This window comes from Acomys minous, assembly GCF_964271855.1.
Source record: "Acomys minous genome assembly, chromosome: 14".
NCBI lineage: Eukaryota > Metazoa > Chordata > Mammalia > Rodentia > Muridae > Acomys > Acomys minous.
This window is the reverse complement of record NC_140496.1, coordinates 31665699-31679389: the sequence shown is the minus strand read 5'-3', so window position 1 is coordinate 31679389 and position 13691 is coordinate 31665699. Positions and strand designations below refer to the sequence as shown.

General features: G+C 46.5%; 1 protein-coding gene across 3 annotated transcripts in view; it reads right to left on the bottom strand.

Annotated features, from left to right (window-relative positions):
- Positions 1–3682: 3682 nt before the first annotated feature.
- The window catches only part of CIAPIN1 (cytokine induced apoptosis inhibitor 1), a 12579-nt gene continuing 2570 nt past the window's right edge, over positions 3683–13691 (bottom strand). For all 3 annotated transcript variants that reach the window (XM_084755295.1, XM_084755296.1, XM_084755297.1), the window contains exons 2-9: positions 12676–12861; positions 12200–12352; positions 10825–10901; positions 10008–10173; positions 7960–8033; positions 6256–6371; positions 4931–5009; positions 3683–4402 (exon numbers count right to left, since the gene is read on the bottom strand). In XM_084755295.1, coding sequence (XP_084611421.1) covers positions 4292–4402; positions 4931–5009; positions 6256–6371; positions 7960–8033; positions 10008–10173; positions 10825–10901; positions 12200–12352; positions 12676–12832 — 933 coding nt within the window. In that variant the 5' untranslated portion in view covers positions 12833–12861 and the 3' untranslated portion in view covers positions 3683–4291. The remainder of the gene's footprint in view (positions 4403–4930; positions 5010–6255; positions 6372–7959; positions 8034–10007; positions 10174–10824; positions 10902–12199; positions 12353–12675; positions 12862–13691) is intronic.

The window sequence follows — 13691 nt, the reverse complement described above, 5'->3', positions numbered from 1 at the left end:
CTAGGGTAGGTGGGTTGGAAGGAATGTATAAGCATTTAAAGAACCTCAAATAAAGTAGTTTTGGAAAAAGTCGGCGCCTACATATCCTAAAATACAAAATATGTGTATGCTGATAAAATACTGACACCAGCAGTGGTTGGGTCTGCAGCTCAGTAGTTATGTGTGCCGAGCATGTGTGAGGGAAGCCTTGGGTTGGATCCCCACTACTGCAAAAATAAACAACCTTAGCCAGGCGGTGGTGGCGCACGCCTTTAATCCCAGCACTCGGGAGGCAGAGGCAGGTGGATCCCTGTGAGTTCGAGGCCAGCCTGGTCTACAATGTGAGTGCAGAACAGCCAAGGCTACAACAGAGAAACCCTGTCTCGAAAAACCAACCAACCAACCAACCAACAAACAACCTTGCTAGTGGATGTGGTGGCCCAGTCTCATGTCAGCACTCAGGAGGTTGAGGCAGGGGGACAACCTTTTGAGGTTACCCTTGGCTACAAGGTGAGTTCAAGGCCAGCCTAGATTATTGAATAAGACCTAGTCTCCAACCAACCAACAACGTTCCTGCGGCCCTGGAAGCCTACTTGTCTATTTCATCTCCATTTCAGAATATACTTTGTGTTCACCAGTTTTCTGGAACTTCTTTGATGTGTACTCAAGTTAAATGTTTGTGTCCTTCAGATATTTAAACTTTTCCTTTCACCCCCATCCATCTCTTGTGCGCTCACTTGTACATGGGTGCACTCCTGCACACACACATGCACACCCCTCTGGCACCTGTAGCTCTTCCACACCCACAGCTACAGCTCACCCCTACAGCTGTAAGCCCTATGATGTGCCCCATAGCTTGCTCCTCCATTCGCTGAACGGTTACCTGATTCCCCTAGATTCTTGCTCTTGGAATATAGCTGCTTAGTTTGTTTGTTTTGTTTTTAACAGTCTCATCACATAGCCGAACCTGACCTAGAACTTTTGCCCAGGCTAGCTTCAAACTTTCAATCCTGCCTCACCTTCCAGAGTGCTAGGATTACAGATGTGCACTGTAACAGTTGGTTGTTTTATTTTGTTTTTGCTTTTTAGCTTGTTTTATGCTGTTGAGAACAATTTTCTCTAGCACAGAATGCACTTTAGATTCATCCGGGAAAGCCCCACAAAGCACTGATGCCCTTGGCCCACTACAGAAGGTTCTGATGTAACTGTCTTTGTTAATAAAACCCACACACAGGAGGTTGGGGTTTTGTTGCTGTTTGTTTTGTTTTTTTGGATGGCCACACCTCAACCCACATCAGGCAGGGTTTCTGCTTAGCCTTTCCCATCCCCCCACACTGGTTGAAGCACCAGCTGCAATGACAAGGTTCCCTGTAGCCTCCTCTCAGCCAGGAGTATCTGCGATGCCCGGGCCCTTCGCCTTTGCAGCCTGCCTCACTTATCCCCTCCAGCCCCTTAAGTCCCAGCTGTCACCAAAGCCCAGGGGAAATGTGGCTTGTCTCTGCTGCCTATACCAACAGAGTGCTTTCAGAACCAGGGGAGACTTGATGCCACACTACCCGATTCTAAGCCAAAGACCCTAGAGAGCCAGGGAGGACTCCTCAGTGGTTAAGAGAACTTAGCTGCTTTTGCAGAGGACCTGGATTTGATGCCCAGCACCCACACAATGCCTCACAGCTCTAACTCGAGTCCCAGGGGATCTGATACCCTTTTCTGGCCTCCATGGACACAGCACAAAGCTGGTACAGACATACACATAAAATGAAAACTTTCATTTTTAAAATCAGGTATGACATGATGGCACATGCCTTTAATGCCAGTATTTGGGAGGCTGAGGATCACTGCAAGTTCCAGGCTAGTTTGGGATACACAGTAAGACTCAGGCTAGGGGAGCCAGACCCTGTTTCAGACAGGAGGAAGAGAGGAGGGGAGGGAGATGGAGGCCAGCCTGGCCTACATGTGACCCAAGGGCCAGTGAAATTGCTCAGTGGGTAAAGGCCATGACTGTCAAGCTCAATGGCCTGACTTTGATCCCTGGGACCCCCATGGTGGAAGGAGATCCAGCAAGCTACCCTCTGATCCCCACATGTGCACCATGGAATGCATGCCTGCACACAAACACAAAATCGTATTTACTAAAAAAACACAGAACCAAGACAAATAGTTGTGCCCCCAATTCATCAACATTCAGCTGTAGCCAGGATGAGGCCTGCCTGTGCTCTGGGAAAGGGGCTGTCTCCTAGGGCCTAACTAAGCTGGCTGCCTCCCTCTGGCCTTGTGGAAAGATAGGCTGCCACCAGAGCACTACTACCCATGCCAACCGAGCCATTGTCCTTTGTGCCAGTCAGAGCTGGAAATTAGCAAGCAGGTCTGGCATTTAACCCACAAGGAAGCTGTCAGGAGCTCCTCCTCAACCCAGAGGCCAAAATGTTTGTGCCTCACTTTGGTAACTGCAGCAAAAGCAATCAACAGATCTGCAGCTGGGCCAGTTGTCAGCGCTAACCCTAAAACCATCGGGGCTGTTAGTTTTGGTTGCTGTGTGACAAATCATAGTCAGCCACGCACCCTCTTATTATCCTGGCTTTTCAGTCAACTGCTCTAGCCTGAGCAAACCTTTTTTGGTACTGGGAACCAAAAACAAGGCCTTGTGTACAAGCAAGCGCTCTATCCAGATCCTAACTGTTACCTCAGGCAATGTGTTCTCATTTGAACCTCTTATGTCCCCTTCCAGCTTGGCAGTGCTGGCAGAACCCAGCTGTAGTTATGAGGCTGTAGCCCCACGTTCTTGGTTGCCATGCACCAGGGCATACCGTGTACCTCTCAAAACCTCAAAGCTAAATTCTGCATGGGCAGCAAGACAAACCCTTTGTTTTCTAGTTCTTTTAAAGGATCAACAGAGTGGGCCAGGCTTACTCAGGATAATCTTCCTTGTAATTAACTTTAAGTCCAGCAAGGGCTGTGAGTCCATCCCCAAAATCCTTTCACCTGAATTAATCCTTTCATTCAGGCCCAGAAGAGAAGTATCACTGGCTTTCAGGTCTTGCTGTAACTGGAGGGGAGGGGATACAAGGCAAAGGTCACTGGGGTCAATGGAAATTCTTCTCTCTCTCTCTCAGGATTTATTTATTGTATATGATTGCTCTATCTGCATGTACACCTGCATATCATAAAAGGAATTCAGATCCCAGTATTGATGGTTGTGAGTCACCTATGGTTGCTGGGAATTGAACTCAGCCCCTCTGGAAGAGCAGACAATGCTACTCTTAACCACTAAGCCATCTCACCAGCTCCAAATTCTGTTTCTCAAAGGTGCTTTCATCACACCCATAGCTAAACTTCACCAGCAGGGACCAGCATGAGCAGAAGCATGCTAGGAAAATCAAGTTTCAAGGACAGGTAGCAGTGGATCCTTTAATTCAAAACAGACCATCAGGAGTGATGGATTACAGGTGTGTGGACAGGCAGCAGAGCGACTGAAGGGGTCTTCTGCTGGTCCAGCCTGCCCTGTCCCGCACTCTCCTCAACTTGGTCTCTCCTACAGGAGATGGAGACAGGTCCTAATCTATAAAGGCAGCTCTGGCCCCACTCCTGTGTTACACTGACTTCTTCAAAAACAAGTTTCATAGTCCAAATTGAATGTGGCAGACTGATAGATCTCCCTCCCCAACTCTCCTGCCACACACACACAAACACACAATAAAAAGGATACATAGAAACATGAAAGTTTAATACTTATTTAACGGAAATGACAACAGGACATAGATACAACACTACAATAAAATGGGGCGAGGTGTGAAAGGCAGAGGGACACAAGATGGCTCACAGCAACTGGGAGAGTGACTTCTTTGGTGCCCCTGAGGCCTTTTGAGAGCTGGTCCATAGCTCTAAGAATTACACAATGAGGAAGATCAGAGGGTGGCAGCATCACTTAGTGGAGCCTGGAGCTTATACAGCATAAATATTCAAGGATGTCTAGACTCAAGGGTGGAGAGGGTCAGCACTGTAACATCAGGAGTGGAGTTCCTTAGGGCACACCCCCTTCTCCTAACACTATTAAGAGGCAGGCTCCCTCATGCCTTGGTCTTCATAGCAGCACCACACCCCACTGCACCACAGCAGCTCCACTCTGCTACAACTCTCCCTGCGAATGTTTTCAGAGTGACTGAATCCAGAGGTGGGAGGAGGCAGTGGCAGGAGCTGAGGGACAGGAGTTGGCTGGAGGAGGAAGAGGAGGAGGAAGAGGAAGAGGAGGAGGAGGAGGAGGAGGAGGAGGAGGAGGAGGAGGAGGAGGAGGTATATATGCTTGAGGTTTCTCCTAGGCATCCTGGAGGTTGCTATTGCTCAGGAGCACCTGTTCTCCAGGCTTGAAGGCTGGCATCCCAAGGTAGGGGCAGTTGGCGCAGCGGAAAGCATCACCCAGGTAGCACTGTGGAGAGAACAACAGTCACGAAGAGAGGCTAAGGGGCAAAGGAAAGGGCACCTTGGTATGGCCATAGGTCTCTTGCTTTATGAGCAGTCAGTAAAGGTTCCAGCCAGGTGAGGTGATATACACCTCTCGTCACTGGGCTTGGGAAGCTGAGGCAGGTTTACAGCCTGCCTGAGCTATATGAAGCCCTGTCAGAAGGAGGTGAGAAGGCTGGTAGCTGAGGTAGCCTCTGCTACAGGATAACAGCAAGATCAGCAAGATATGGCTGAGTAAACCATATCCCACACCAAGTTAGAGACAAAACTGCTAACAAAAAGAAATGATAACCACCCCTCAGCAGGGGCATGAGAATGCTGATGCCCTCTCGGGATGCCTGCCCTCTTCCCATTACAGCTACATACACGGCCTTACACTGGCCCACTATGGCAGGACTTAATGACAGATTCCTTAAGCTAGTCTGTGTCCAGTTTGGGGTGGTGGCAATACCACCCGGAGTCGGCGAATGGTGAGAGAGGTGCAGGTACGTACATTTCCACAGGCTGACTTGGGCTGACTGCTCTGCTCCTTTGACTTCTCCTTCTCCAGCTCCTCTGCAAGGCCACAGGTGCTAGGAGGGGAGCCAACGGCTGATGAGTGAGATTTGCCACCACCCAGAAACTTTCACTCTCTCCTAGTGTAACACACACTTAAGACTTCTCTCTTTTAGCCAAGCATCAAGTTAAATGCTATGGAAGCAGCAGGCTAGAGGTGAGGCTGCTGAGGAAGACGGTGCATGGAGAGGGACGGAGAGCCATGCTGCTGATCTTCCATGGGAAGCAGACCTAAAGCTGCCACATTTTCCAAATTCAAAAACAGAAGGAGCTGAGATGCGGCCCAGCAGTAGAGCATTGCCTAGCATGTGCAGGGCACTGGGCTGTATCTCCAGCACCATAAATACAAAAGTAAAAATAATAAACAAGAAAATCTGGATTTTTACTTGAAATCCTCCTGCTTGCAAATGTTGAGATATTGGACCACATAAAGACTGATGAGGGCTGCATGTGGTGGTGCAGGCCTGAAACCCCAGTGCTGGGGAAGTAGACAAAGAAGAACTCCAAGTTCATGGTCAGCCTGAACTATATTGTGAGACTATCTCAAAAAACAAAACAAAAATAAATATAATAAAAAACATCCAGTGGATGAATAAGCAAGCCACGCCTGACTGACACGAGTACAAATACCAATGCAAGGCCTCCATGGCAGGACATAATGACAAGGTACTTAACACTTACTTTCTCTCAACCCCCACCCCCACCCCAGCATTACAAGGACGACAGCAATACTCTGTTGGAAACTGCAGGGAAACAGATAAACCACCACCCCTGCCGTATAGAAGACTTACCCCAAGGAACCCAGCCCCTGTAGAAGACACAGGGCCTGGAATTTAGAGCCCTAACCCCCAACATCTGCCTAGGTTCCCTTCAATAAAAGTGAACAAATCAATCCATTTAGATGTTGTTACATGACCAGCTTGTTTTTGTTTATTTTACAAAGTTCTGAGACAGTCCTGCTATATAGCCCAAGCTAGCTTTGAACTTGCAACCCTGCCTCAGCCTCCTGCACGGAACTCTCTGGAGCATGCTAGCCTTGAACTCAGAGACATCTGCTAGCTTCTGCTGGGATGCCCAGGCAGGCGCTTCTACTTCTTAATCTACAGCATGGTTTGTGGGTCTTTGCTCTTCTTTAAGGTTTACCTCTTTATTCCTCTATTCACCTCATCTCACGGGAAAACCATTTTTAAGAGAATGAGGCAGAGAGATGACCTGACAACTAAGAAGTACCCAGCAGACCAGACCTGCTCAGCCAGCACGTACCAGTTCTTACAGGCCTTCCTCTTTTTCCCCTCCCCACATGAAGGCGCCTTCAGGGATGCTGGATCGGGCTTCTTCAAATCTTCTGGATCTAGCAGCTCGTCTGAGTCAATGAGATCCTGGAGTGATCAAAACAATTAGGAGCACTGCCACGGTGTGGCTGATAAAAAGCTGAGGTAATCACAGGCTATGAGCGCAAACGCACACAGTGCAAAGTAAAAGCAACACTGTGAGCTAGGCCACAGGCTGAAGAGGCCAGTGGTCCACTGGGGGCTGCATGAGCCCAGAAACAGCTGCAAAATTAGCTGGTAGTATGCAGAGAATCTCTCTCTCTCTCTCTCTCTCTCTCTCTCTCTCTCTCTCTCTCTCTCTCTCTCTCTCTCTCTCTGTGTGTGTGTGTGTGTGTGTGTGTGTGTGTGCACTCGCATGCGCGCGCACGTGCATGGGGAGGGTGGAAGTAGGTAAAAAAGAGGAGTGCTGTATTTATTTCAATATATGAATAGTCATGGGAATAAAACAAAGCCAAAGGAAGTAAAACATTTTTCATAAAATTCCAGAGGGGAAAAAAAAAAAGCAAATAATTATACAGATATTTGTGTAAACTTTTTTTATAAATGTGAAGACAGTTATGTCTGTAAGTTCTGAAAAAATGAGCCATATTTTGATGGCATATTTTGTTTATCACTTTTGCCTCAATAGTAAAGGTATAGAAAGAAAAAAAAGGTTTTGTTTCCTCTTTCCTTATTTTTGGTTTTTCAAGACAAGGTTTTTCTGTGTAGCCTTGGCTATCTTGGAACTTGCTCTGTAGACCAGGTTTACCTCAAACACATATCCACCTGCCTCTGGCTCCCAAATGCTGGGATTAAAGGTGTGACCACCACTACCTAGCTTAATTTTCTTTCTTTCTTCCTTTTTGTTTTTTTGGTTTTTCAAGACAGGGTTTCTCTGTGTAGCCTTGGCTGTCCTGGACCCGCTTTTGTAGACCAGGCTGGCCTCGAACTCATAGCAATCCACCTACTTCTGCCTCCTGAGTGCTGAGATTAAAGGCGTGTGCCACCATGCCTGGCTCAGCTTACTTTTCTTATAGGTAGGGCAGATCAAAGGTGCAAACACTGAGTTTATGACAGTGAGCATTTGATGGCTTGCCTAGACAGGGGCCAGTAAAACATCCCAGCTGCCATTCTTCCCTGGTTTATATGTCTACAAGAATCTTTACTATTTTACGTAAGGGAAGAAAAAAAAGATCTATGGGGAAAAAAGATAAATTAAAAAGTACATGCAGTAGCCAGGTGCGATGATGCACGCCTGTAACCCCAGCACTTGGGAGGCGGAGGTAGGCAGATCATGAGTTCTAGGTTAGCCTGGTCTACAAAGTGAATACAGGACAGCCAAGACTGCACAGAGAAAACTCTATCTCTAATACAAAAAGAAAAAAAAAACACACACATGCTGCTCTTGCGGAGGACATGGGTTTGGTTTCGAATACCCACACAGCAGCTAATAAACTACCTGTAACTCAACTCCAGTTCCAGAGGATCCAGCACTCTCTTCTGGCCTCTGAGGGCACCAGGCATGCATACATACAAACACACACCCATAAACATGAAATTAAAACAAATCTAAGGTCACTTTTCACTACAGCTGCTCACACTTAATGCAAGGCCTGGGGGTGAGAGGGGCCGTCCAGTGACTAGAGGGCCAACTCACCACGCTGTCATCCTCCATGTCATTGGCTGAGAGTGTCCAGAGCTTGGCAGCATCAGGATCCACAACAGGCTTCGCTGAGTCCAACAATGAAAGAAAAAGAACTCTTTAAACAGTCAGAAGCAGACTACAAGCCAGCAACAGCACCTGTGGAGACTAGCCGAGGCGGGAGGGCAGGCTGGGCACTCAGCTCCACTATGGGCTGCAGGCAGCACTAAAGGAGGTCTGCATCCATTACAGGTTTGCTTTAAGCCAGGCATTGCACCCGCACTTCCACCATTTCACCATTTCACCTAACCACGCTGTGACCCTTGGGAGGTGCTGGCACCCTTGTTTTATAGCTGTAGGTCTGTTATATGAGGGCACAACCTCCACTCCACGCTGCCTGTTCCTTGCTACCTGAATTCACACCCCTACACCAAGGGTTGTTAGCACTCCCTCTGCCTACTGTAGGTACTTGGAGAATCAAATGAGAAAGTACCAGAAACTCCATATATAGCTAAGATTTAGCTCATATAAGCTTGTTGCAGAAGAAAACTGACTCTAGTGCTGCTGGTGGCCAGGTAACAGCCAGTGACAGAACATATTCCATCTAGGTCAGGACACGAGAAAGAATCTATGACCTTGGAGCTGAGGATTTAGAGGGGCAAATTGTCAGTAAGGCCTTTTGGGTAAGCACACACCAGGATCACCACTGCCACAGCTGGATGCTCAGAACATCCATAAGATCAATTGCTGATCTAAGCTGTCATGGGACCATGAAATCAATGGCCCAAGTATTTCCTGAGAACATAGGCCTATAATTCCTGCCACTCAGAGTGCAGAGGAGTGAGGACTGTAAATTGAGCTCCAAGTACTTCATAACAATTGAGACTAGACAACAAAAGACTGCAGTATGGACATGCCAGCTAACATCTGTTAAATCTCTGCCTTCCTCACAGCATAGACACAATTGAGACATGAGAAAAGTCATAGGCAGGATGGAAAATAGCAAAATGTGTGTGCACACTAACATGCACATAATTTTTTGAGCAGAAGAAACACAAGTTTTGTTTTTAAGCATTTAAGCAGGATGCATCCTGAAGGGAGTTCCATCAAAATCAGACCTGTGGTTACAGCTCTGACAAACACACTGAAATAATATCTACAGGAGATAGCAGTGAGGGAACAAATAGGAGCAAGATACAACGATGTGTCTGAAAATGTCATGACGAAAACTATGTATGAATATGTTGTGTATTAAACTGTTAATTTAGGGGCTGGGGAGATGGCTCCGTGGTTAAGAGCACTGACTGCTCTTCCAGAGGACCTGGGTTCAATTCCCAGCACCCACATGGCAGCTCACAACCATCTGTAACTCCAAGAACTAACACTCTCACACAGACATATATATGTGAAGCCGGCAAAACAGCAATACACATAAAATAAAAATAAAGACATTTTAAAATGTTGATTTAAGAAGGCATGTTAAAAATGGCTGTTGTACATATAAAAATTTACATAAGAACTACATTTTAAAAATTCTGAAATATATCAAACATGTACAAGTCAAACTAACAAGCAATCTTTAGAAACAAGTTCCTGACTTTACAAGCACAGAAAAAGTCCTGGACCCAGGCAATGGTGGTGCATGCTTTTAATCCTAGCATTCGGGAGACAGAGGCCAGCAGACTTCTGTGAGCTTCAGGCTAGCCTGGTCTACAGAGTGAGTTCCAGGAGAGTGAGGGCTGCACAGAGAAACCCTAAGGAAAAAAAGAGAAAAAAAGAAAAGAAAAAAGAAAGAAAGAAAGAAAGAAAGAAAGAAAGAAAGGAGAAAGCCTAGGAACTGAACAAGAGGTGCTGCCCACCATTAGCACCACCGTGAAGTCTCGAGGATAAACCCCACCTCCCAGGGCCTCCCGAGGGCAGAAGGGGCTGCACTAGGATGTATCCAGTTCACTTCAGGTTTAGAGAAGAGCACAGAAAGCATCCCACACTGTGTAAATGACAGAAATGAAGACTATTTAGAACAGGCCCACCCACAGAGAAGAAAGTCCCCAGGCTAGTCTTACCTGAAGAAGACTTCCTGTTGGTGAGAAGCTTTAGCTGGCTAGAAGAGCCCACTTCAAAGTTTGGCTTCCTGCCAGTGATATGGACCGAGAGCAGGCTGCCACTGTGGTAGCCCAGGTGCTCCTGGACAGACTGTACCTCCTCAGGACTCAAGGCCTCCCTCTGCAACTACAATTGAAGATATCCTACGTATCAGTTCATAAGCCTCCATCCACTGTTTCGCCAAGCTAGCCATGTGGCCAGTTTGGCCAACATCCAACAGTGAGTCTCTGTCTCAAAAAAGAATTTAAGGCCCTGAACCACATAAAAAATCAGAAATATAATAATAACAACTATCATGGAACAACACCTCTCCCAAACCAAGGAAATGCTAATGTTTTAAAATTTAATTTCTGGAGAAGAATACAGAACTATAAATGCCTCTGCTCAACTTGAACATCTCTACTCAACTGTCCTAAGCACATAGCCCCCAGCCTTAGTCTCGACTCCACCAAAAGGTCTGATTGGCAGTACTGCGTCTGAGTTGTACACACCGAGATGGACAAAGCAGCAAGCACCGCTCTCCCTGCAGCACAGCCACCACTGCTAAACAGCTCTAGGAAGACCAGCACGAGCCACCCAGTCTTCAGACAGGAAGTGCTCCCAGGGCTCTTTCTTCAAGGCATCCCGGATATATGTCTCAGGCAGCAAGTCTCAAATTACTCCCTGGTTCTGTGCAGCAGCTATCACCTCACGTGCCCCTGCTACTCTGACTAACACTGTGGGTTTCGGTCATCCAAGGCTTGTATACCTAACAAGGAAGGCTATCTACACACCTACCTCTTTTACTTCCACAAGGCCAGAAAGAGTCAGGGCTGAACACAGCTTAGAGGCCGTCTTCATTTTGTCATTGTTAACTGTCAAGGAAAACCCCTATTAATGGCTCCATATGTCAAAGTTGGGAAAACTATAAAGGCTCTATCCTTTGTGAGTCATCAGGCTCTCAAACAGGAAAACCTACTTTAATGTGCACATACCTTAGTAAGAGCATTTTAACCTGAAAAATCTATCAGTTGTTCCAAGTATTCTTACTTAGGCTGATAAGGCCATAATTCCATTTCTATTTATCATTCTGCTTCTTGGAAACTCCTCCCAAATGATGTTAGTGAATAAAGTTATAAATTGTGAAGTACAGAGAAGCCTAAGCCTCTGTAAGGTTCTGTCAGGGATACCATTTAGTGTCCCAAGGTTTACATAAGGTTCTGTCAGGGATACCATTTAGTGCCCCAAGGTTTACATTTCCAACAAGCAGGGGCTGGAGAGACGGCCCAGTGGTCAGCAGCACATACTGCCCTTGCAGAGGATGGAAGTCAACTTCCAGCACCCACATCGGGAGGCTCACAGCCACCACAGCTCAGAGTGGGGACCAGCACATCTGGCTTCCTGCACTCCGTTCATATAACCACATGCAGGCAGACAGGCAGGCAGGCAGACAGACAGACAGACAGACAGACAGACACACACACACACACACACACACACACACACACACCTCTCTTAAAAATAGTAAAATCATAAAAATATATTTCTAGCAAAAAAGCTGGTGTCTTCCATAGACATCATAAGGTCACAGCTGTAAAATACATAATACATCTTTAGTCACTCTAAAATACTTTAATTTCTACTATTTCACTTTATTTGAAGGAATATATTTCCACATCATGATTGAATTTAGTGAAAGGGGGTAAAAAAGCAAAAAATCCAGAATTAACAATTCTGACAGCTACACTACCTTGAGGCAAAAAGGTTTAATTTTTGGAGACAAGTTGTAGCTTCCTACATATTATTCTTTACTCCCAGAATTCCAGCCATTACTTTAAATATCTTTATTCCGGAATAACTACAGACTCACAGGAAGTTGCTATGTGTGCTCCTCCTTTCTGCTGCAATGTTCTCTGTGTCAGAAACATGACAAAGATGAGCCCTTCATCTGGTGACACAGTCAGCCACTTTAGGTGCAATTTCCATCTATTTATGACCCAGTGGGTCAACCAACCATCACACTGTTTTCAGCTCAGCTGCCTCAGACGTCTTTCCCTGAGAAGGCTCTACTACATGAACACTCATCTCTGAGTGCTCCCTCTATCTCAGCAGACAGCGTGCACATGCAAAGACTCAGTGGTGTTAGTCATCTTCTGAGTAGCGATCTCCTTACCTGCAGCTGTCTCCACTGGTTCTTTCAGAAAAAGACAACCCCCTGGCCGAAGGATCCGGGCCATCTCCGCCAGAACCTCAGCACTGTGCAGAGAGGTGCTTCCTGGGACTACACCCGACAGAATGACATCGAAGCTCGATTCTTTGTGGGCAGCTGCAAAGAGTAATCGACAGCTGCCTAAGCAGGGGGAGCAATCTCGCAACCCTCCCACGGTGACCTCCATAGCAACAGGGTGCTGAGTGTGCTTTGCTCTGTATCTTACTAATTCTTAAGCTTAATAAGATCAGGGAAGAAGGGAAAAGAGGCATTTTAGGCCAAAGAACAGCCTCCAAAGAACAAGAGCATGTAGGAATCACCAACCACGTGTCTGGCCCACCACAGTTCACCCAAACAGCAATGGGGAGACCCCAGACGAACTGCATTTCCATTGAAACTCTTCTAGCCCTATGGGGAGAAAGGGGCAGGTAGGCACTTACAATGCAGCAGCTGGTTGATGTTTTCCATGAATACTTGGCCCTCGCTGCCAGTTAACCCTTGAAGTCTATCCACCAGTTTTTTCAGGGCCTCTTCAGGAGATGACTTGTCCCAGAACACTGCCACAAGCTGCCCAGGGGAGATCCCAAACTCTGCCATTCCTGCAGTGCTGCTGGACCTAAAAGATACTGGCAGAAGAAATCAAGACAGTAGTGCAATTTAATCCATGGGTCATCGCCAAGTATTGTTGGATAAGGCAGTCAAGACAAGGGCATTAGAGGCAAGTTCTTACTTAGGTCGGAGACAGAAAGATTAGTTCATCTCTGAGATAATTCAGCTAGAGCCAACTATAAACAAATAGGGCATTCATCAGGGAGAAGTGAATCATGAGGAAGGCAATACATGGGCAGATAACCTAGCCATAGTTATCTCTTTTTAAAAGACACTTAAAATTTGTAAACCAAACACGTCTTTATCATTACTTTAGAAAAGTTCAACTCCACTGAATCTGTAGTAACCAGCAGCACCTTCAACATCTAACCCTGGCTAGCCTCTTTATAGGACCTCATACACACACATCACCTCAACTGACCCTGCACACAGCCTGCTATTAGGTTATTCCCAATGTCCAGGTAAAGAACTGGGTCAGCCAATATCACACACACCCAGTATTATGTGGTGTAAGACAAAAGTGGGATTGGAATCCAAACCTATGTTTACCTATGCAAACTTTCCACCCCAGGTCAATTTTCTCTTCCACTTGATGGGAAGGTCTGCATTCAAGAGGCTTACTGTGAAGGAGGTCACAGCACACCTCTGCTCAGCTCCTCCCTCCTTAAACATTAATGCTACCAAGTGTCTAACTTCAAGTAAGTGAAACCAAGAAGCAGACAAGCAGGGTCCTTGGTTTTTCAGTTTGGGACTTTAAATTCTTAAAAAGTACAGCATTGCCAGGCAGTGGTGGCACACGCCTTTAATCCCAGCAATTGGGAGGCAGAGGCAGGTGAATCACTGTGAG